At 51.6% G+C, this 22518-nt stretch overlaps 1 protein-coding gene across 4 annotated transcripts in view; it reads right to left on the bottom strand.

Moving 5' to 3' along the window:
* Positions 1–507: 507 nt before the first annotated feature.
* Positions 508–22518, bottom strand: part of PKNOX1 (PBX/knotted 1 homeobox 1) — a 41746-nt gene continuing 19735 nt past the window's right edge. For 3 of the 4 annotated variants that reach the window (XM_072969804.1, XM_072969816.1, XM_072969809.1), the window contains 8 exons: positions 22336–22507; positions 20883–21053; positions 17272–17371; positions 16259–16356; positions 11092–11220; positions 7987–8063; positions 5726–5898; positions 508–3672 (listed from right to left, as the gene is read on the bottom strand). In XM_072969804.1, the coding sequence (XP_072825905.1) occupies positions 3461–3672; positions 5726–5898; positions 7987–8063; positions 11092–11220; positions 16259–16356; positions 17272–17371; positions 20883–21053; positions 22336–22507 (1132 nt within the window). In that variant the 3' untranslated portion in view covers positions 508–3460. The remainder of the gene's footprint in view (positions 3673–5725; positions 5899–7986; positions 8064–11091; positions 11221–16258; positions 16357–17271; positions 17372–20882; positions 21054–22335; positions 22508–22518) is intronic. The other variant, XM_072969811.1, reaches the window with a different exon arrangement.

The raw sequence follows: 22518 nt of genomic DNA, 5'->3' as shown, positions 1-22518 counted from the left end.
GGAGCAACCACTTCTCAGCTGCCGCTCCTCAGCTCCCGCAAAGCCCACGATTTTAGATGCACTTTTAAAAACACTTATGCCTGCTGACTGACTTCGGCCTCCAAGTGCACATTGTGCAGGGGGTTAGGGCTCTCCATCTCCCGGACGCCGGGACCAGCTCTGGCGTGTCATCTGACGGCCTGAACTATGACAGGCAGCACCTTACCGATGAATCATTTTCTTCTCATTAACTAGCAAAATAATTAATTTATAATAAACTACAATCAAAAAGAACAGATAAAAACTTTCCATTTTTTTCCTAGAAAACCAATGACTAACTGAAGAAACTTAAGAGTCTTGAAAACGTAAATGGCTCTGAATGCTCCGGTGCAGTGCAGCCAATTTCTAAAATGTGCGGGGGTCACTCTGAACCCCGAGTGTCACCGGCGAACATGTCAACATTGGAATGTTGTTCTTAAAACGGACAAGCAGCTGTGGTGCCATGAGCTTTAGAAAACAAAACATCCATGAAACATGTTTCTGTCTTTAATTTTTTTGCTTTGATAAATCAGTTGCTTCACAAAAATCCCCTTCAAAGACAACAATCCAAGAAAACATTGTTACAGTATTCACATTTAAAGATTGTCAGTTCATGGACCAAACACACCTAAACAAAGCAAGGCCGCGGAGTTGTCTCTCACTGACTGCCAGAGGTGGGCCCTGGCACCCTCCGGGTGTGTCTGAGTTCGTCTCAAAGAAAAAGTGCTCCCCGGCCCTGGCGCCCAGGGAGCATCAGGCCATCGGCGGGTCACGGGGAGGGACTCCTGGAGCCCTCAGGTGTGAGCTTCCAGCAGCCTGGCCCTGTGGCCCAAGAGCCAGATGGGGACGCGGCCCACCTTACTTTGCACACCGGATACACTCTTAACCTGTTTTACATCTGGAATCAAACAACGGAGCGCCGGGTCAGCACGTCAGCTGGAGCCCACCCGGCCTGCGGCCCACTCGACACCGAGCCGGGGACCACGCAACGTGTTTCACTGGGGTCTCAAAATGCACTCAAAAGCATCCTTCATGGGGGAAAAGTTAACAAGAGCGAAGTCAGGATCAAATCTGTTCATTTACAATGCAAGCTCAGTGGGGTTGCGACCTCACACTCTCGCAGTCCGCTCGCGCTGGGAAACGGGTGCTTCTGAGGCGCAAACCGCCAACCAACTGGCTGGGCAGTGGTTTAAGGACCAAAGCACTCTGCCTGCCGGGTTGTTTAAAACCCCCGTAGTTACTCACGGGCAGAGGTGAAGGGCCCTCAGGCTATGTCCACAGGTGCCCTCTCTAAAGATCTTCTTGCTGTTCCTCTGAACATAGTAAGAATTTAGGGCTTAAGAAAACCGACTTCAGCTGGAGAGACACAGGCCACGGCACTGGGTGCCAACAGGGGTCCCAGACGCAGCCCCATCTCCACACGGACTCGGCTTGTGCAGCCCTCACCCACGGTCCACGCTCAGGGACACGATTTCTGGTGGGGCAGAAACACTGACCTGTGTGAGTCCACGTTCTGCGAGTGCATTCACTGCCTAAACTAAAGAGCAGAGGGAGGGAGGGAGGCAGGGAGGGGCTGGCCACCTTCCACGGGTCCTAGTCCTAAGAAGTCCAATGATGACAGAATTTAAGTTAAGAGGATCTTTTATACTTGTGCAGACTTTACTTAAAATATCAAAAAAAGTTTATAAATAAGGAATGTAATAGCTGCTTAAAAATGTTATTTTCTCCCCAAAAGAGTCAATAGTCAAGTTTTTCTTTTAAAGCTCCTGAAATATTTTAAAAGAAATTTCTTTGTGGTTCTTGCTTCCGTCTAAGTTATCCAGGAAGTATTCTCCATGACTAACTTTAATTATTAATACTTTTGAGGGGAAAAGTCAGTTCCAGAAAAAAAAATCTGCCCTAGCTTAAACTATCCTCCAGTGCAGCCGCCGTCCCTAACCGCCACCACGGCGGCACTGCAGGACCCGACGCCCTTCCAGCGGGAGACCCGGCTGCAGGCGCACTGAGCTTCAGGGCCCCCCCCCCCGTTAGCTGTTATGTAAAGGCATCCTCCATGAAGCAGGTGGCCTGTTTTCTCTCTGAAAGCCCCACTTGAAAGTAAACCAAAGAAAACAAAGCAAAATCCAAGTAAGCAAAACCCAGTTCATTCTTTTGGTTTGTCTTGTCACCAGGAATCAGAAGCCCTAAAATGATTCCAGATCTGATGTGATCGAGTCAGACAAGAAGGCTCTGGAAGGCCCGGAGCAGCAGCGTAGGGGAGAAAACACCGACACGGGCCCAGCGGCCGGCGTGGCTCCAGTGGCAGGAGCTCCCGCCCGTCCCCGCCCCTCAGCAGGTATCTGGAATTACACCACGAAGCCGAGTGTCCGTACCTAGCCCAGCTCTGAGCCGATGGGACAGAGGGCGTTTCAGTTTATAAGGAACGTTCTATGCATAACATATGGCTGGCTAAAAAAATTCTAAAACGATACTTAGCTAATATGGTGTACTGACCACTTAACTGTAGCCAAATTTAACTTAGACTGAAATATGTTGGTAAGAGCTTTTAATTGATTACCAGCTACCATTTCACTTCCCTAAGTCCTACTTAGCAAATACCTTTAGATATACGTTTAGATCAGTGTAAAATGCAATCTGAGCATTTACATATAAACTAAAATTTGAAGATATCAAAATTTCATTAAATAGTTGTTTCTTTTATAGTAGTAAGTGTAAATTACCACCCTGGGATAGCAGAGAACCATGGAGTGTTAGCTAACTTTGGGCAGGATCATTAAATTTGGACAACTCAGAGCATTCCAAATTGAGACAGTACGCATGTACTGTTTCCTCCCTAGAAACTGTATCCTCGACATAGTCATAATCCAATTCATAACGAATTTATAAAAATAGCTTTTTATCCAATAATTCCAGCAAGGTAAAAATAGGCGTTTCTTTTCACACGTAGCAAACGACACAGGGTTAGGGACGCGCGCAGCCGTGTTTCAGTTGCTGTACGCTCACCACCAGGCCACACTCCGCTTACTGTGTCGCCAACACCTCGCACTGGCCGTTTAAGGTGCAGAAGCTTCTTTCAAATCCATGGGCTTCGCAAAGAAATTAGCCCGCTGAGACCGGCTTGAACCACAGAACTAAATTAAAACTGCATGATTTTTTAGAACATGGCAGCACTAGTCCTCAATCTAACTGGGGGTTCGTGGGGGGAGTTGTCATTCATCACATTTTTAGAGTTAAACCTTTAAAGAATTTCCTTAAAAACACACATACGCACACACAAGCACACACACACCTTGAAAGAAGTCGCTGCACCGGCCGAGCTCACTATGAAGTACAAAAGTGCACTCTTCTAGACCTACATATAAAACATGTTAGCAATAAAACTGTGTAAAATGTTTGCTGTGCAAACTATAAAAAGTCAGGCCATGCACGGGCGGCCACGGCCCTACTGCAGGGAGTCGCTGTTCTCCAGGACCAGCCCGCCGATGTGGCCGGGCGCCAGCGCAGCTGTGCCGTCCCCCGTGCTATCCACCGACTCGTCCTCGCTCTGCTCGGCCATCATCACCTGCTGCACCGCCAGTGTGGCCCCGTCTGAGGACAGGGACTGCAGGCTGTCCACGTTCATGCTCACAGGTGTGGTGATCGTCACAACGGCTCCTGCAGCACAAGGCGCCCGTCACCAGCAGCTCGACACTTGGCTTGAGCACATTCCACCCCCCGACCGCGCGGGCCGTACAGTGGGACCCCTACCAGCCCCCATGCACGCTGCCAGGGCACTCGAGACTGTCCGGGGAATTGGCCCCTGACCCTGGGTAGCTAAGCTCTGGGTCCACAGAGGGTCCAAGGGGCTCAGGGCAGGAAGGGCAGAGGCCCAGGTGGAAACCAAGTGCCATGTGGAGAACAGAAGACCCAAGGACACAGGGAGAGGCCACAAGACACAGCCAGGGAGACGGGGGCAGAGGAAGGAAGGCCGTCTGAAAGGGAAAAAAGTGGAGGGGCAGCCACCAAGTACCTGCGAGTGGGGCACAGATTCAAGATGCTGGCCCAGGACTACCCTGAGGCCAGGAAGCCCAGCCTGGGGTGTCCCACGTGCTGATCGTAACAACCTCCACAGAACTAACAAAGGGTGACAGCAAGAGGATGTCTTCTGTGTACACACATGTATGTATGTTCATATGTATGTGTGGTAACATAACACACGTGTTGAGGAAAGTTCTAAAGGAGATTTACTCATCTATTCCTCTGTCTGTGCACAGACCACTGCACCCCACATGCTCTGGGAGCGTCCACAGGAGACTGGTAAGAAGGACCATCCCTGGAGAGGGTTAGAAGCCAGGACGGAGGAAAGATGTACTGTTCACTGGACTTTCTTGTCTGCACGTCTTGCCCAGTAGACAGGCACTGCCTTTTCCAAGAGTGGGGCAAAGGAGGAGGGGAGAGAGAACTAGTACCTCTCCAGCTAATTCTTGGATTAGAAGAGAAAACACAAACTGAAAATACAAATCATTTCAATGTGAATGTAAGACCACTGCATGTCAAAACCCAAATGATGAAGATGGAGCTTGCAGTGCAGACAGCATGACTCGAGGTTAGATGGACACAAGGTCAGCTGATTCGCTGCCCAGTGAGGAGCCCCCAGGCCCAGGGCCCGCGTGGCTCTGGGGTAACTCGAGCGTTTGGCAAAGGACCAATTAGCCCCTGAGTACAGGAAACCACAGAGGCTGGGGAAAGAGTCGGGCCAAAAGATTACCGAGCACAGTGTCCGGGGCTCGCGGAGCTGGGCTGGAAACACTGTCCTGCACAGGCACCGAGTGGAGCACCCCAAGGTTGTGCCTCTGTTCTGGGGGAAAAGCAGCCCAGACTGAGTACTGCTGGGACCACCAGATGAGAACCAGTTGTGAAAACAAAGCACAAGAGTATCAGACAAGTAACTTAACTGCTAGAACAGAGCTCAGGAAGACTTGCAGCAAGACAAAAACACCCAGCCCAGCAAGGTGAAATCCACAGTGTCTGGCGTCCGAAGATCACCAGGCACACAAACAGCCAGGAGAAGCACCCACAATGAGAACTCAGTCCACAGAAACCAGCCCGGCACTGGCAGACGTTAGAATTAGCAGAGAACGTCACCCAGTCACTGCCAACTGCACTGTTTGCTCAGACCTGAAGCCGACTCGTGAAGGATACACAGACCCACGCGGAACCTCTAGACAAGGCCCGACGGGGTGTGACCAGCGCAGGATCAAGCACCACGAAGACAAGACCCAGGAAGCGGAAGGTCCGAAACAGAAACAAGCTCGCCAGAATGAGACACAAACAGACTCCAACAACCTGGGAACAGCAGAGCCTGTGTGAGTTTCCGTGACGGTTACATGGGCACCTGGAGCCCCTGGCGGAGAAGGGGTCGGAAAATACATCTGAAGAAATAATGGCCCCGAAACTTTCTGACTTGACGCTTAACTGCTGAGCGAAAAAAGTCTGAGGAGAATGAGAAGGTGAGGACGCGACGCTAGCGCGGCTCAGGGGCGCCTGAGGCCACGCCCGGCCGCGCCCGGGGCGGGCGCTCGTGCACACAGCGCGCTCACGGCGGCGGGGCGGCGGGGCGGCGGGGCGGCGGGGCGCGGGGCCGGGCTGATGCGGGGGCAGGCCCCCCCGGCTGCTGCGGAGAGACCGCGCTGCTCCCCCGGCCCCCGGTGCCCGGGCCCGGGCCTACCTTCCGACATGGTGAGCTCGCTGGCCGCCGGCTGAGCGGCTCCTGAGGCGATGGAGTCGGGCCAAAACCTCTGAACGGGCCTGTTCTGAGCGGTTTTTTTCTTTGTTTTCGGAGTTTCTGAACAACTAGAATCCAGCATGGGCTGCAGGATGCGTCTCCGCGCGTTGATGAACCTACGTGAGGAAAGCGGCAGAGGAAGAGCGTCACCGCGCTCCCGCGCCCGCGCCCCGTGCCCGCACCCCGCGCCCGCGCCCTGCACCCGCTCCCCGCGCCCCGCACGCACGGGGCTCCCAGGCCCTGGAGCAGGGGCGCGGCTCCGGAGCAAGAAGTAACTCAGAGGGATGCCAGGCACACTCTCTAAAGGGCCACAGAGACAGGGCTGGTTCAGGGCAGCTCATCCGAAGAAAGCCCAGCTCTACCCCGTGCCCTTTTCCACCTTAACTGATGGAGCCCACGTCCGTGGCCTTGATACTCATAATGACACTGACGATACCGTCAAAGTTGTGGATTTGGCATGATTTTCTCGAAGGAAGAGAAAAGGTAAACTACTGCAAAACCACAGAGCCTGCAGCCTCATGACGCCCGAGGCTCTGCGGGCTGCGTCTCTACCCGAGAGTCGCACCCAGCCGGGCACTGAGTGTGGACACATGTCCAGCTCCGAGGCTGCTTAACTGTGAAGTCCTAGGATTCAAAACCATCTCGGGCTGCACTAGGACATGTTCTCATAGTACGAATGAACAGGCTCGTGCCGCAGAGCTTCACTTAGAGTCCGTCTCCGTTCGCCGCAGCGCAGCCTGCGCAAGGCTGGGGGAGCCACGCCAGCGCCCCCGCCCCGGCACCCGGGTGCCGCGGAGCCGCCGCTGCTTTCCGCCTGCCCCTCACCCTCTGTGAGCGCGGCTGGAGGCAGCGGCGCAAGCGGACGGTGGGTGTGGCCAGTCTGAGTCCAAGATGTAGTTTTTGTAAACAACTCACAAAAGGTAAATGCAGCTACTAAGACTTCAGAAATTTTAGAATTTATAAAAGTTGTGTATTAAACTGTCATTAATTTTAAAATTAAAAGTTGAAGTCAAACCTTCTAGATAATATGATTCTGTTAACACAGCAGGCGAGCAAGTCAGGGACAGCACGGACGCCCACAGATGAAGGAGGTCAGAAGGCTGGACAGGGACAAAGCAGAGTCTCCAAAGAGGGAACCCTGTGTCTCTCACCCCAGCTTCTCTATCAGTCACTATTACGACTGAATCAAAACAGTTTCTACCTGAGACTACATGAAAAGAACAGAACCATGCTGTGACATTACAAAACTCATGGTTACAAAGTGCTTGACATCTCTGAATTCTTGTTAACGCTCTATTTAAAAGATCCAACAGGAAATAATTCAAATAGTATGGTCTGTTATTGCTACCGAAATAAAAAAATGGTCCAAAGGCAAGATAATAGAAATATTTCACCCAACACCAAAGCCTGCCTTCCGCATATGTAACTGCCTATTGGAAGATTTTTTTAATTTCTATCGGAACCTACTTGACCTGCAAGGTTAAATTTAACAGTTAAAATGACAAGATAACAAAGTGCATAAGTGGTAGAATTTGTGGTTTCTTCTCTTTCATGCATGTCAATTTTATGCTGAAATCGTCTCCTACGTCTGAATAAGTAAATAAAAAATGAGACAGATGACTAACAAGCGAAATGTAGGTGCACCCCAGACCTTAGCACCATGTGAACACCTCTTACTTAAGGGAAGACACGTGGTCAGGTCCAAGCGTCCACAGTGACATGTGACACCAGAACCAGAGCGGGGCCCCAAGTCGTGCCGTGGGACAGGACCACCACACGGCTGGTCAGCTGAGGGACTCTCTCCCCCAACCACTGCTGAACAGGTGACACGAGGGTTCTAAAGGGGGGCCAGGTGCAGAGGGGCCACCAGAGGTCAGCAGACGGCACCTCGGCCGTCCACTGCCCAGAGGAAACATCGTGTCTTTGAGTGACTGCAGGAGTAGGGCCGGTCACGCACTGGAGAAACACATTTCTGATGGAGCCAAAGGGTGAAGGCAAGAAGTCCACAGCGGGTGCTGGCTGCTGAAAACTGAAGGTGAAAGTGTGTGCTGGTTTGTGCTTAAGTATCCGGCCACCGATCCTGGCACTCTGACAACAGAGGAACGCTAGCTGGGATGTTTTCAAGCAAACTCCACTACTGATTAGTGCCAGCATTTCCAGGTGTTCTGTTGACGGCACGGTTTCAGAAAGAGGGTGCATCTTACCAGTTGTTAACTTGGAGTAGTGTCAAATTTGTCTGAGCAGCAATCTGTTTTTTCTCATCTTCTGTCGGGTAGGGATGCTGAAAATAAAAAGAAGGGTCACCGTGTACTTCAGCTTTTAAAAAGGAACTTGCGGGCATCCAGGGAAAGCAGCACACAAATACTCACTAGTAAAAGTGGTGTCGACGGTGCTTTCAGCTAAAACCGAACTTTAGACTCGTGACCTTTTCCATAAATGCCTAAACAGGATGAAGCCTTTCTCCCAGCCACCCAAGGGTGCACGGAGCTGCAGCAGCTGGTGAGCGCTCGGGTGGAGGAGTGGGCAGACGGGAGTCTGAAGGCTCAGGGACCAGGAGGACGGCGCCTTGGGGAGCAGGGGGGCTGCTGCAGCCACGCCAGGCGCTGTCCTGACGCCTGATAAGATCTGTGGGCTTTGTGTCAACCTCACAGGTGTCATCTAAGAACCATAAACTGCATCCGTTTGAAGCAGATGGATGGCTGCGTTTGGACCTGCAGCAAGACACGGTGCATCCGTCACCTGCCCGTGCCACAGCAAGTCTCCGATTCCTCACAGTCACCTTTGGAGACAGTGTCGTCTTCTACCACAAGCAAGCTGAGCAGGGTGTGCACGCCCTCCAACCTGGGCCGCTAAACGGGAGGAGGAGGCAGGAAGCTGACCTCCAGGCCCGTCACATTCAGGTGACATGTGCCACCACAGGTCGTGTGAGAACTGGCCAGCACCGGAGCAGTGATGCCATCTAGGTCCCTAGAACCAACCTCTGCCAGGCTGACCCGTGCTGTGGGGGAAGAGCTGCCCCAAGGACGGGGTAGGAGGGTCTGTTACGTTCCTCTTTCTTTTAGGTTTGACGAAGTATTTCGCTTGAAAAACACCAGAACTAAATCAGAAGTGAGTACAGACATACCGGGAGATACTGTGGGTTCAGTTCCAGACCACCTCAGTGAAGCAAGTGCTTCAAGGAAGCGAGTCACGGATCTGTTTGTTTCCAAAAAAAGTTACATGAAAGTTTGGCCTGCACGGTACTGCGGTCTGTTAAGTGCACAATGGTACTATATCTAAAACAACGTCCATGACTTAATTAATAAATACCTGATTGCTAAAAAATGCTAGCCATCATCTGAGCCTTTAGCGAGCCGTAATCTTTTTGCAGTAGGCACACTGAAGAGCACTGATGGGGGTGGGGAGGGTACAGCTCAGTGGTGGAGCGTGTGCTTAGCATGCAGGAGGTCCTGAGTTCAATCAATCCCCAGCACCTCCTCTAAAATAAATAAATGAACCTAATTACCTATCCCAACCCCAAAATTTTTTTAAAAGTTTAAAAGATCACTGACGACAGATAATCCTAACAAATACAATAATGACGGAAGTTTGAAACATTGCGAGAATTACCAAAATGTGACACAGAGAAATGAAATGAGCAAAAGTTGTTGGAAATAACGGCGCTAACAGATCTGCTTGATGTGGGGTTGCCACAAACCTTCAATTTGTAAAAAAAAACAAAACAAAACAAAACAAAACAGTATCTCAGTATCTGAGACATGCAATAAAGTGAGGTCTGCCTGGATCAAAATTCACAGAAGTACCAAAGGAAAATAATTTCTACCTATAGTAATAAACGCTTTCTTCAAAGTTGATGATCGTTCACATGTAGAAACTAGTAAGACATTTACTCTAAGACCTACCCGCACCAAAGTCCCTTATTCTGCACCGACCAGGACCCCGAGAGGGAAGGCAACAACAGGTGAGGCTGGGTCTGTTCTGGCTCCTCAGTGACACGGGCGTTGGAAGAGCCACCGCGCGTCCCGGTGATAATGGAGCAGCATCAGGCTGATCTCTGCAGCAGCCTGACTCCTCAAACTAAGTGACAATGATCCACTTTGATTCTATAGATGAGCACATGGCCCCAAGTCAGAGCTCATGCAAATATAAATACTGTTCTGCCCTTTAAAAAGCTCATAAAATAAAAAGGAGGCAGGAACGAGCACACAGACCAGGAAGAAAACAAGACAGGACAAGCAGCAGCAGCCGCTGCCTGGAGGGCGCGGGAAGGACGGGGGGGGGGGGGGGGGGGGCTCCAATGCACAGGGGCAGGAAGACCCAGCAATGCCTCCGGGAGGAGCGGCGTCTAACTGCACCGTCAGCCCGGCCGCCTCAGGAATCATCCACACACCAGGGAAGCCTAACAGCCTCCTGCTGGCGGGGACAGAAACAGGACCCAGGAACAAACTGGGGGACAGGTGCCTATGGAGAGTGGAGGGCGAGGTGCCCACAGGCACAACAACGCCCCAGGCAGTGAGGATGCAGCCACAGTGGGTGGCAATGGCAGTGACGTCAAGGGGCAAACAGGGGCCAACAGACTCAGCTCTCAGGGACAGCCCCGCGGATGGAAGCGTGGATGACGGAAGGAGAGCGGCTTCCTGCTGGCCCTCCTGACCCGGCCCCTGGACCACAGGATCGCCTCTGCATGCCCCCCACACCCCACCTTGTGCTCCCTGAGAGCCAGGCTGGCCCTTCTGACCCCAGCAGCCAGACAGGGTATCACTCCGAAAGCTCCTCAGGGTCACACCTCCTCCTGAGGTCAGTGGTGTGAGGACCAAAGGGCCACACAGGGTAATGAGCCAGTCGTCCCGCGAGGCCAATGGGCAGCTGTGCGCCCCCCCAGACAGGACTCCCAGATGCGGGGAGGAGGCGCAGACGAGGCGGAAGAGGAGTGCAGCTGCGGCCAAAGCCCCTTCAAGTTCAATCCACCCATCTGCTGACCCCTCCCCTCCTATCGCTTTCAAACCCAATACACAAAATGTTGCTATTTCCCGAGGTTTTACCCCAAAGCACCTTTTCTCTGCGCATTTCTCCAGCTAACCTCACCTCACCCAGGCACCTCCAAGGGTGGTTTCTCCACGTGCACAAACACACCAACAGGAGCTGAATTTATGCCCTGCACAGTGGGACCCTCGTTTACTCTCATTCTGTGAAAGCAGTGTCCTCCATTTATTTGGTGACCCTCCTTCCTGTCTTGTGCTCAAGCCATTACAGACAGTCACCAAAATATCGGTTCTTAAAATAAGGCTGTGAAATCACTCTGTTCTTACCCCGATGTGCTGGAACAGCCAAGACCGCATCACGTTTGTGGCGTGCTTCGGCAGGACTCCCCTTTTGTTCTTAGATGAGCCATCATCTTGATGCAAGATGCTTAGATCTTGGTTTAACTGTAACTGAAGCTTTTAAACAATTGGAAAATAATGTTAGAAAGCACAGAAGATTAGGACATACCCAAGTAGCTTACGACTGCAGGTGGAGAGTCAGCTGGGGTCGCACGGGTGAATGATTTAGTCCCCGTCATGGCTTGTACACTGGAGGCCTGGACAGGCGAGTTTTTTGAGGACATAGTTCCCTCTGATTATAACTACTTACACCTCGTGTGGCGAGGCCGCAAGGACAGACACTGAGGAGGCCTCTGGGTCACCCCAGGAGACGGGGGTCCTAGGTGCCCTCATTCACACCTGTTCTCATTGTCCCTCCTCCACCAGCAGACGTGATACCAGCCCGCTTCCTGGCCTAAAAGAGATTTCCAGCAACCAAGGAGGGTGGACAGGGACGCAGAAAGTGCACTGGCTAGAGGAGCCACGCGGTGGGACAGATGGGAAAGAACCAGAAACACACAAAGGGCAGAGAGAGGGGTCCCAGCGCAGAGGGGCCAAGCCAGCAGCTCTGCCCGGACGGCCCAGCAGCTCCCCTCACCCTGGGGAGCGCACCAGACGCGTTCTGCTCGTTCCATTTCAGGAGGGAAGGACATGTGCATGACCTCTTCTAGATGAGTGTCCTGACCACATGTGGGAGAAGAGAGCTGATGCCCGCCAGGCCTGCCCAGCCCAGCGTCTCGCTCCCAACACGCTGCGGAGTCGGTGCCCCCGGCGGTCACTGCGCAGAGCAGAGGACAAGCAGGGCCCCTCGCTCGGGCCTCGGCACAGAGGCAGTGGGGGCCTCTCTGCTGTCATTCGTGCTTTAACTGAGAGCTTACACAGGAACCTAACTTTATAAACACACCAGCATCAACTTCCGTAGGTCAGTGTCCATGTAACAGTCATAAACAGTTTACAGGATGTGGCGGTTTATTTTGGAGAGGTTTTCACTATTATTATTTGTACTTCCTCTGAGTTTCCATCATTTTGAATAATTCGTTAAGAGCCTGAACACCAACACTAAACAGACAGAATTCATGACTTAAAAGAGACATTAAGACCACTAACTGTATCTAAAATTTCTAAAAACTCAAGATAGGGGCATAACTTTTTTGGAATCTATGTGTTTGTTTGATAAAGGACTGAAAGCAAACGGTATTAAGCGCTGCCTATATGCTCACATTCGTGTGCACAGGAAAAGGAATGGAAAATGAACTTTTAAACTAGTTCCAAAGCACTAGGGCCAAAATGGAGCTTGTCTGCTGTATCTGCCTCAACTTAACACATGACCTTCCTTGTGGAATCTGCCACGTGCATCAGTTTCAGCTGCTTTTTCTGTGCAGGGTTAAAGCCCATGTGGGCTCATGAACATGGACCTGACCGCCAGCTGCAGGACTCAGCGTCACAGACGCTGCCCAGAGGGCCTGGGAGGGGACGGGCCACCTGCCCCCAAGGCTCTCCCGCAAAGCCTGGGCCTGCATGTGGTGGTAGGGGATTTAAAAACCTAGGAAATGGGGTGAAAATCCATTCAAGAAGTTGTGGGACCCCCAGTGCACCCCCATCACTCTCTGCAGATGACCGGTCTAGGCGCCCGCAGCCCTGCAGACACTCGGGGTTTCTTCCCCAGAGAAACAGACCAGGGGCTGCAGACTGAGCCCAGCTGGAGAGTGGGAGGGGGCAAGGCTAGGAAGGGGGGTGGGGAAAATCTGCATACAGCGGGAGACCACCCACTTCTGCCCCTGCAACCCTGCTCCTGCCCCAAGCAAGAAATCAGTCCTTCTCGGGAGAAAGTGAAGTAAGAAAAGGCCGAGGGCTGGCTGAACTTGATGGTCAGTCAGCAGAAGAGCCAGCTGGCCACAGCCCAGCGCCCGACAAGCACCAAGCAGCTTTCCAGTAGCTCGTGCTTACATTTGGAAGGACAGCCGGCTGTCCCCAACTTGAAAGCCTCCAACACAAAAAGCAAACACTGGAGGGAGTGAACAGTGTGATGCAGAGGGAACAGTGGAGTGCAGAAGCCACAGAAAACGGCAGTTGTCCATGAACCCAAAACAGGGCGCTACTTCCAAAAAAACAAAAGGCACAGAAGACAAAGAAGAGTCTTAGAAATTAAAACTACACTTAAAATTTAAAACGTAATAGATGGGTTGGAAGATAAAAGGAAATTTCTCAGAAAGTAGACAATGGGAAAATAAATACAAAAATACACAAAAACCAAGACTCGGTTTAGAAGGCCCAGCACCCGTTCATAGGGCCCTGGGAAGGGAGGCGATGCAGGCCGGGGAGGGGGGCAGGGCTGTCACAGGGAGCTCAGGAGACTCCCAGACTCAAGGGCACGAGGCACGAGGTCGTGCTCAGCACGGCCAACGAGAAAGACCCGCGCCTGAAACTCAGAGGAGAGGGAAGCGTGCGAGAGAGGAGAAAACACAGAAAACCGGACAACGGAGCCCACGCCGACCTTCTCAAAGCAAAACAGGGACACATGGTGCCCGCAGGGCCCTCCCGACCTGGCCCCGCACACGGACGCCACCAGCAGGTCAAGGACGGGACCCCAGCAAAGTCACTTCTAGGTTTGCTGCGTCCCAGTGCAGTGCACTCCCCACGCACTGATCATGGGAAGTTTTCACAGGCGGAGTAAAGCCAAGAAAGTAGAAAAGGAGAAGGCATGGGCTCGCAGAGAAGGGACTCCTCAGGCTGATGTGGAGGGAAGGTTCGGGAACGTGCATAACGTGTGTAGTGCCTGGCCGAGGTGGAGACAGGAGGATGCATGCCCTGAGGAGCCACGTGGCAGGGACCACCGAGAGGGTGCTGAGGAATCCGTGAGGATTCAGCCACCGATGCCACGGAGAGAAGGGGAAAAATAAACAGCTTCTAACTCGGGAAGAAACGAATGTTTGAACCAGAAAAGCACTGTGCTGGTCATTACTCCCTCAGCTCAGCAGAAACCAGCACTTACATGTTCACGAGGATGTTCACAGTGGAAACGATCAGCCTCGCGGTGCCTAAGGGAACGGGCACCGGCTGGGGTGGGGACAGGGCACCCACAGCACAATGAAAAGCCCAAACTGTAGGTTTTACAGGGTGAGACAAGAGGGGGGTTTTACTTAAAATCATGGAGGAAAACAGCAAAAGAAAAGGCTAAAAGGTCTGAGAGTGGGTGCCTGAGGGGAGCAGACGGGGCGGCGAGGGAGAGCCGGGAGCCGCTGGCCTCTCAGCACCCTGGACGCGGAGCGACTTGATTATTAAGGAGAGAATTCAAAATAACTGTGAGGGGTAAAAAAGAGGCAAAACCCTAAAATATATGAATAATAGTTGTGCAAATAAGACCATAGGGGAGAGGGCAGAGGGACAGGAGACCGGTGACATCTCCCTCCCCTGGTGCCCCTTAGTGCCTCGGAGGGAAGTGCTTTCAGGCAGGAAGTACTACAAGCGTAATTAAGGGCTTTTCAGTCAAGGTGGCCCAGGAAGAGCGTCCAACTGCAACGTCTGACCGGCCCCAGGCCAGGAAGTGCCCCACGGCAGGGCATTCTCTGGGGGAAGCGTGGGGACGCTGTGCTAAAATCACCCCGGGCGCCGGGGGAGCCACCTGCGGGGCAGGCCGGGCGGCAGCACAGCAGACGCTCCCAGGGCGCCCGGCCACTGCGGCGTCATCGCCGAGGGCCGCCTGTTCTCTGAGCCGAGCAATCCTGCCAGTTTCTAACACAAACCCCGAGTGATCTGAAGCACAGCAAAAACTCAGACTTTGGCCCAATGAGAAGGGGAAAAAGCCCAGAGCGGCCCAAAGAGCTGCGACAGGATCGTGCATATAAATGTACAGGTTTTCCTCAAAGAGGCTGTTTCCTCTTCTTCCTGTGAGAAACCCCGAGGGGCCTGTCCCTCGGGCTCCCAGCCCTGCGGCTCCAGGACTGACAGACAAGGCAGGTGTGAGGAGAGGGGACAAGGGTGTGGGGGGGGGGGCTGCCAGGGCTGCGGAGGGCCAGGGCAGAGGAGGTCTGCTCGCCCAAGGGAGCCAGACGCCCACACAGGCTCCCCGCGGGAAGGGGCTCAGCTGAAATCACCCGAACCCGCACGTGGGCCACGTTGGCTAGGAACCTCCGCCTGCAGACGAGTCCAGTTTGATTCTCTCTTAAACAACAGAACGAATGAACCTCTACCACACCAGTAAGGCGTTTCACTTCAGAATGTTTTCTCCTGAAGACAGTTCACCGCGGTATGAGGAAACGCTCCGCAAACCAGCGTTACGTCCACAGCTACTGTAAATGGGCAACTTCAGGGCGAGGGGGCTGGTCGGGGGTGAGACCCGTCTGGGCCTCAGAAGTCACCTCACATCCTGGGCCGGTGTGTGCCGGGATGGCCTCTGCCCACGCCGCCCCAGGCCCCCCCCCCGTACCTGCGACCTGGTTTAGGAAAACCCTGACCTCCCTGAGGCCAGGCCTCCAAGTTATGAATGAGGATGTAGAATGTACCCATGCAGCCCAAGCACAGAGAACGAACACAAAGAGTGAGTCCGTGTTCTTAAGTAAGAACTAGTAACAAAATACTGCTTCTGCTTTAAACCTAAGTGTGAAAGAAAGAAAAGCATGCGTGTATCTGCAGAATGTGAAGGGGAGCGGTCTCATTCCAGCACAGAGGCTCAGAGATGGCTGGATGGCCAAGGTCCGGCCAGCACATCCCGGCACCTCCAGCTCTGTCACCCACCCCTGCCCCGTGGCCTGAAAGTCCTGCCTGGAGGTTCCGCCGTGAACTTCCACAGGCCTGGAGGGTGCGTCTACGCCGCCTCCTGTCCCCTGTAGCAGAGGCGACACCACACCCAGCGTTGGACTGGACAACCTCGGTCGCCCGCAGGGAGGGACAACACAGGACTTCTCCTTCCTCAGAGTCCCCTGAACTGTGCGACAATGGGGAGATGGAGAGTGAAAAGGGAACAGAACGCTGACGTTCAGATGAGCTGGAGACGCCGTGGGAAAGCAAGTCTGAGACAAAGGATCTCACGCGGAGGGAACAGCTGGGGCCACGTTCCACCTGCGTCCCCACACCTGTGCCGCCCGCCCCACACCCTTCCCGGGAACCGCGCCCGCACCTGGGAGTTCTGGATCCTGATCGTGCCAGGCGACAACGCCTGGGTCACCACCTGGCCTTGGGGAGTGACGACTGTGACAGGCTGGTAGACTGTGCCACCTGGAAAAGGAACAGGGAAAGTTAAATCCCTCTCCCGACTCAGCGATGAAAGCATCTTCTCAATGTGCTCAAGGAAGGGACACAGCCTGTGGCGTACGAGCTTTGGAAATCATGTCAAACGGTCCACGGTGTTCTGCCAGGTGACCTGCCACCCGGCGGGAGAGCAGGTGCCAAGCGGGCGGCCGTGGCCCCTCACCACCCAGGGCAGGGGATGGGGGAGGGCTGGGAGGGGCAGGGTCTGCGCCTCTCTTCCGTGGCTCACCTCTATTTCCTCCTTTCCCCACAGTCAGTGTGTAGGGAAGGACTTGGCCAAGGTGTCTGACAACAAATACTTTTATTCTATTTATTTTTTTGATTCAACGTGCTTTCAACTTCCTATGGAGGCTTCCCTTTGAGCAATTATGTGGGGGGTTTTAGTGTAAAGGTCTCCGCTCCTCCCAAGCCCCACTCCACTTTCATGATGGTTCTTTGTATGCAACGTACAACAAAAACCATTACAGGAAGGGGACAGATTCTAGAGGCCCGTGGTGTGCCTAGAACAAGTAATCCTGACCTCCAGGCTGCATTTTCATCTGTGTGTCATTAAGTAATAGCTCTGCTTAAGATCTTCCAGTGCTGCTGGAGCACAACTGAAAGCTATGTTATTTGAAAATTATAACTGTTTTTTGCTATATATTTTTAACTCCTATAAAACCTTTCTTCCCAATACTTTTTGATAGGAAAACACAATTTGCATAAAACATTTGTTATTGAGAATTAACAAGAATCAGGCATTCAAAGAGCTCCAGATCTTGGCACTCCTCTATCGGGAACTGGCATTAATTAAAAACTGTATTTTTGAACTTCTTCATTCTACTATAAAGGCTTTTTTTCTGCAAAAGCTCAAGGAAAGTGTCCCTATTCCTGTCTTCATACCTGCCACTGTTGCCATGGTTACGTTCCCCTGTTGCAGCGCGGACGCCGGCACCACGATTCCTTGGGGGCTGAGAGTGCCCGTGATGGCACTTTGAATCTGCTGTAAGTCACAGATACACAGTGAAGGGATGAGTAGAAAACAGGAGACCCACGTTTACAACTTCAGAACAAGTGGCATAACAGTATCACTAATGAAGGAAAGATGCTTGAGGCACAGAGCGTAGCAGACGACAAGCCGTCCGGAACGCATGCATTACATACACACCTGGAAACCTGGATGCAAAACTGACTGAACATTAAGTATGATGATCAGTACTGAGATACTAGTTTCAACTGAGCTTCCAAAAGATGACCTTTCATCTCATCAGCATACTAAACACACCCTACGGCCCTGGAAGACCAAAATTACCTAATCTCATCACACAGCTTTTCCATTCAATTTGGCTCAGACTCTTTTCCAGGAACCAAAGTCTCCCGGACAGGATGAGCTATTCTCCAAACGATTACGCCGCAGGCTGGGGAGTCAACCCCGGCGCCTGCACGCTCGGTACCTGCCCTCCCCATGTCGAAGCCCTCACGTTTGTGGGGTGTGGGGCCTGGGTCTGGCCTACAGTAAGCTCCATGCGCATGTCTACAAACACCACGTCGGAGCTTCCACTCATGTGAAGGCAGATCCTAAAGGGCTAATGTATCCATTTGCAGTCAGGGTGAGGTGGGGACTGGTGAGGGAAGGGATCTCTGCCCCTGGCATCCAGCACAGGGTCTGGCACGCAGCAGACACCCAGGAGCTTGAACAGCTAAACAGTGGATATCCTTCAAAGACAATTACTCTGTGGGCTACTACATCAATTTGAAAGCAGAAGCTTTGGTAGGTATATAGAAAGTCTGCCACATTACCCTTGTCAGAATCAAAATTAAGCCACCCAAATCAGTGATTTAAGCCCCATATCAAGAACCCTAGAAAGAGAGGAAAGAAATGAAAGCAACACAAAAGGAAGGGACAGATACTCTGAGTGGCCCTGTAACTATTAAGGAAACTGAATTAGCACTTCTAGAACTTTCAAAAAGAAATCTTCAGGTCTAGGTAGTGTCCCTGGAGAAGTCTACCATTTAAAGAAGAATTAATGCCAGCTCCACACAGTCTCCTCCAGAAAACAGAAAAGGAGAAAACATTCTCCAACTCATTTTATGAAATTTGTATTATCCTGATAACCAAACCTAGCCAAGGACTGTACCATGAAAGATTAATTACAGATGACTACCCCTTAATGTACACACAAAAATGCCTTAAAAATATTAGCAAACAGAATAAGGCATCTGTATAAAAGAATTATGTGCTGTGACCAAGTGGAGTTCATTTCACGAACGCAAGGCTCGCTCGATATTGAAAAAATCAAGTAATGTCACCTGTCATGCTGGCAGGTGAAAGGGGAAACATCACAGAATCATATCAACTCACGTGGGAAAGCGTCTGACAAAATTTAATGTAATAAAAACTCCCGGAAAAACAGGAACAGAGGGGTGCTTCTTCAACTTGACACAGGATATTTAGGAAAAAAAGCTACCACTAAAACTGTAACCAACAAGGAAGGGCCGAACGCGTTCCCTCTGCAGCTGGGGAGACGCCCGCTCTCCCCAACCATTCAGGCAGCAAGGGACGCTCCGTCCCGTGCGACAAGGCAAGAAGAGGAAATAGAAAGCATACAGATCCGAAAGGAAGAGACGGAACCGCCCTGTTTGCAGACGACAAAACTAAGCAGGTAGATAGCCCAAAGAAACTACAAAAAGGACCTTCTAGGACTATTGAGTTCATTGCGGTCATAGGATACAAGGTAAACATGCAAAAATCAACTGGATTTCTACATGTTAGCAAGGACTCTGAAGTTAAAAACAAAGCATCATTTACACTGGTCAAAAAAAGGAACACTTAGGTGTGATTCTAAAAACACACGTGCAGGACTTATATGTCAAACACTACAAAACACTGATGAAAGAAATCCTAGAAGCATACATAAATGGAAAGAACATCACGTTTGTGGACTGGAAGAGTCAAGAAAGTAATGATGTCAGTTCTCCCCAAAATGATGCACAGGTTTAATGCAATTCCCATCAAAATCTCAGTAACATTTTTGGTAGATACACACAAAATTATTCTAAAATTTACATGGAAAGGCAAAGGAACTAGAATAGCTAAAATAATTTTGAAAAAGATGAATAAAGCAAGAGGAATCGGTGAACCCAGTGTTGAGACTTACACAGCCACAGGAATCCAGACTGCACGGCACACGTGCAGAGCAGGTAACACAGAAACAGGCCCTGCAAACACGCCCAACTGATTTTGGACACAGGTGCAAAGCAGCTCAGTGCAGGAAGAGCTGCCTTGTCGACAAATGGTGCTGGAGCCAACTGGACGCCCAGAGGCAAATGCACAAACCTCAAAATGGGCCACGGATTTAAACGTAAAATATAAAACTTTAGGTTAAAAAAAAAGAGAGAGAGAGAGAAAATCTTTGGGATCTAGGGCCCGGCAAAGAGTTCTTAGACTTTACAGTGAAAGTATGACTCATAAAAGGAAAAGTTGATAACTGGGATTTTATCAAAATTAAAAATGTTTGCTCTGCAAACGACCTTGTTAAGAGGCTGAAAAGACGGGGAAGGGTGTGGCTCAGTGGTAGAGCATGTGCTTGGCATGCATGAGGCCCGGGTCAATCCCCAGCACCTCCCCCAAAAAGGAGAATGAAAAGACAAAGTACAGACTTGGAGAAAATATTCATAAACCACGTGCCCAGTAAAGGACTAGTGTGTAGCACACTCTCAGGGGCTAACAGGTTTTAAATATCCAGTTAGAAAACAGGCAGAAGACAAGAGCGGACAGTCTCCCGAAGAGGGCGCAGATGGACAGTGAGCACGTGACAGACGGCAACGCCAATAGCCATCGGGGATGCACACGCCACAACCACCAGGAAATGTCACCACGTGCCTGCAGAGCGCTAACTGACAGCAACGAGCTTGAGGGCACCATGCTGCATACAACAGGCCAGACACAGAAGAACACACATGGTACGACTGCCTCTCACAAGGGACCCAGGTTAGTGACATTCACAGAGACAGAGCGGAGTGGCGGGGGCTGCGGCTGCGGGAGGGGGAAGAGTAGTCGGTGTTTCCTGGGGACAGGGTCTCAGTTTGGGAAGATGGAACAATCTGGAAGCGGATGGAGGTGATGACTGCACAACACTGTCAGTGTGCTTAATGTCACCTAGCTGAGCGCTTTAAAATGGTTAGCTTGTAAACTTTATGCTATGTGTATTCTACCACTATTTAAAAAATACATCTGAAAAAAAAGAGAAAGAAAGAGATGAATGGTACTCTGGTCCCCAGAAACGTGGACTCCAGGCTCCAGGCTCCAGGCCACAGACTGAGGCCTCACTTCATTCACTGCAGAAGCAGCTGGGGCCTCTCCCAGCCCGAGGGAATTCACTGTCAGAGCAGGCCAGGTCCCCAGCCCCGGGGGTCCTTGGTGCAGCACAGCCACACAGACAGCCCACAACTCTGACGGGCTGGTGTCTCAACACGCGCCAGCCCTGCAGACGCTCGTGACCGGGACGTAGTACCTGGGACTGGACGGGGGAGTACGGGCTTCCGGGTTCTCCGCTCAGGAGGGTTTCACTGTTCATTTTCGTTTTTAGACAAGCAATATATCGACTGCAGAAATCTTTGCAGAGTTCATTAACCTTCTCCAGCTCAAGGAGATGAATACGCAAAACCTGGATTGCTTTCACCATCTAGAAGCAGAGAAAATCAAGACTTTCAGACAAGAAAAAGGTGGTGCAGTGGTAAGTTACAAGTACCAGCACACAGCTGGCCACTGGCATGAACACTGTGCAGCATGGCCATCCACACTGCCAGTAACAGAGGGAAAACACCAGAGATTATGCAGAACAACAAATCGTTCCAGCCCCATCGGCCTGCGGCTCGGGGTTTGGGATCCTCCTGGTGTGCAGGGAAGACGGACCATCCCTGAGCCACCCCAGAGAGTCACGGCACCAGGAGATGGCCGGGCCCCCGCCCAGCCCCACCACAGGCTCGCTACAGGCTTACCCTCGCTCTGCTCCTGTTTCTTCATCTCTAAATGGGGATGAATCCAGACCCACCTCCTAGGTGGTTCTTAATTTTGAAGAAGTTCAACTTACCAACTCCACCTTTCATGGTTTTCTGCTTTTGGTGTCCATGCAAAGAACTCTTTACCTAGCCCTCGATTAGCCCTGGTTCTAAAGATTTTCTCTTACAAATCCCCAATAAGTTCTATGATTTTATATGCAGTCACTACATTGGGAGTAATCTGCCCCCAGCAGTAGACAACTGACACTAACGAAGACCTGTTACCATGAACACCACTTGCGGTGAACCCTCAGCCTAAAACTCAGCTCCTTCCCCGTGACCTTGTTGGTGGGCTCTCACCGTCGGGGAATGAACCAGTCAGCCGGTCAATAACGAGAGTGAGTACCAGGCATCAAGCCTGCCGGGCCCTGTGCTACAGAACAGGGCAGGAGAGCCCGGCCCCTGGCAGCCCGGGCCCACGCTGGCCACACCTGCTTCCTGCTCGCTGGCGGCTGCATCACAGATTCAGAGGCAGAGACAGCCTCAGGTCCTCACCCCGGAAAGGAAGGTGCTGTTAGTCCCATTTCAAAGGTGAGGAGACTGACTGACAACCCACCTGTAAAATTCACTTGGCTGTAAGGGTCGAATATGTAACGAGAAATTAAAAGCAACCACGACAACACCGCCACCTGAGACCAGGGCAACTTCTTCAGGGAAAAGTTTTCCAAAGACCTTTCCCTGCTGGTCAGGGCCTAAGGTTTTGGTCCGAGAGCCCGCAGGCTCTGAAGGGAGAAGGCTGGAGACCTGGGGACACTCCAGCCGCACACAGTAAGCTACTCATGAACTGTACGGTCCTCCGCCTCAGCAGAGCTTCAAACGACCCAGAGTTCTAATTAGAAATTTAAAATTACTGAACAGATTTTAAATTTAGAAGAAATAAAAAATGAAAACACTTCTTTTACTTACTAAATTGTCAGTTTCTGGATCTTCACAAAAGAAGGGTTTTCCTTCCTTCTCTTGCTTCCTTACAAAATTCTCAATGTCCACGTCAAAGCTGGCAGATGTGCTGCCTTCCGAGCCCTGTGTAGACTGCTCACATTTTTCAAACAACAAAGCTAATAATGGAAATAGTGGATGCCTGGGGGAAAA

The sequence above is a fragment of the Vicugna pacos genome, chromosome 1, assembly GCF_048564905.1.
Source record: "Vicugna pacos chromosome 1, VicPac4, whole genome shotgun sequence".
NCBI classification, from domain to species: Eukaryota; Metazoa; Chordata; class Mammalia; order Artiodactyla; family Camelidae; genus Vicugna; species Vicugna pacos.
The sequence above is the reverse complement of the archived record's forward strand: the minus strand, read 5'-3'. Positions and strand labels throughout refer to the sequence as shown.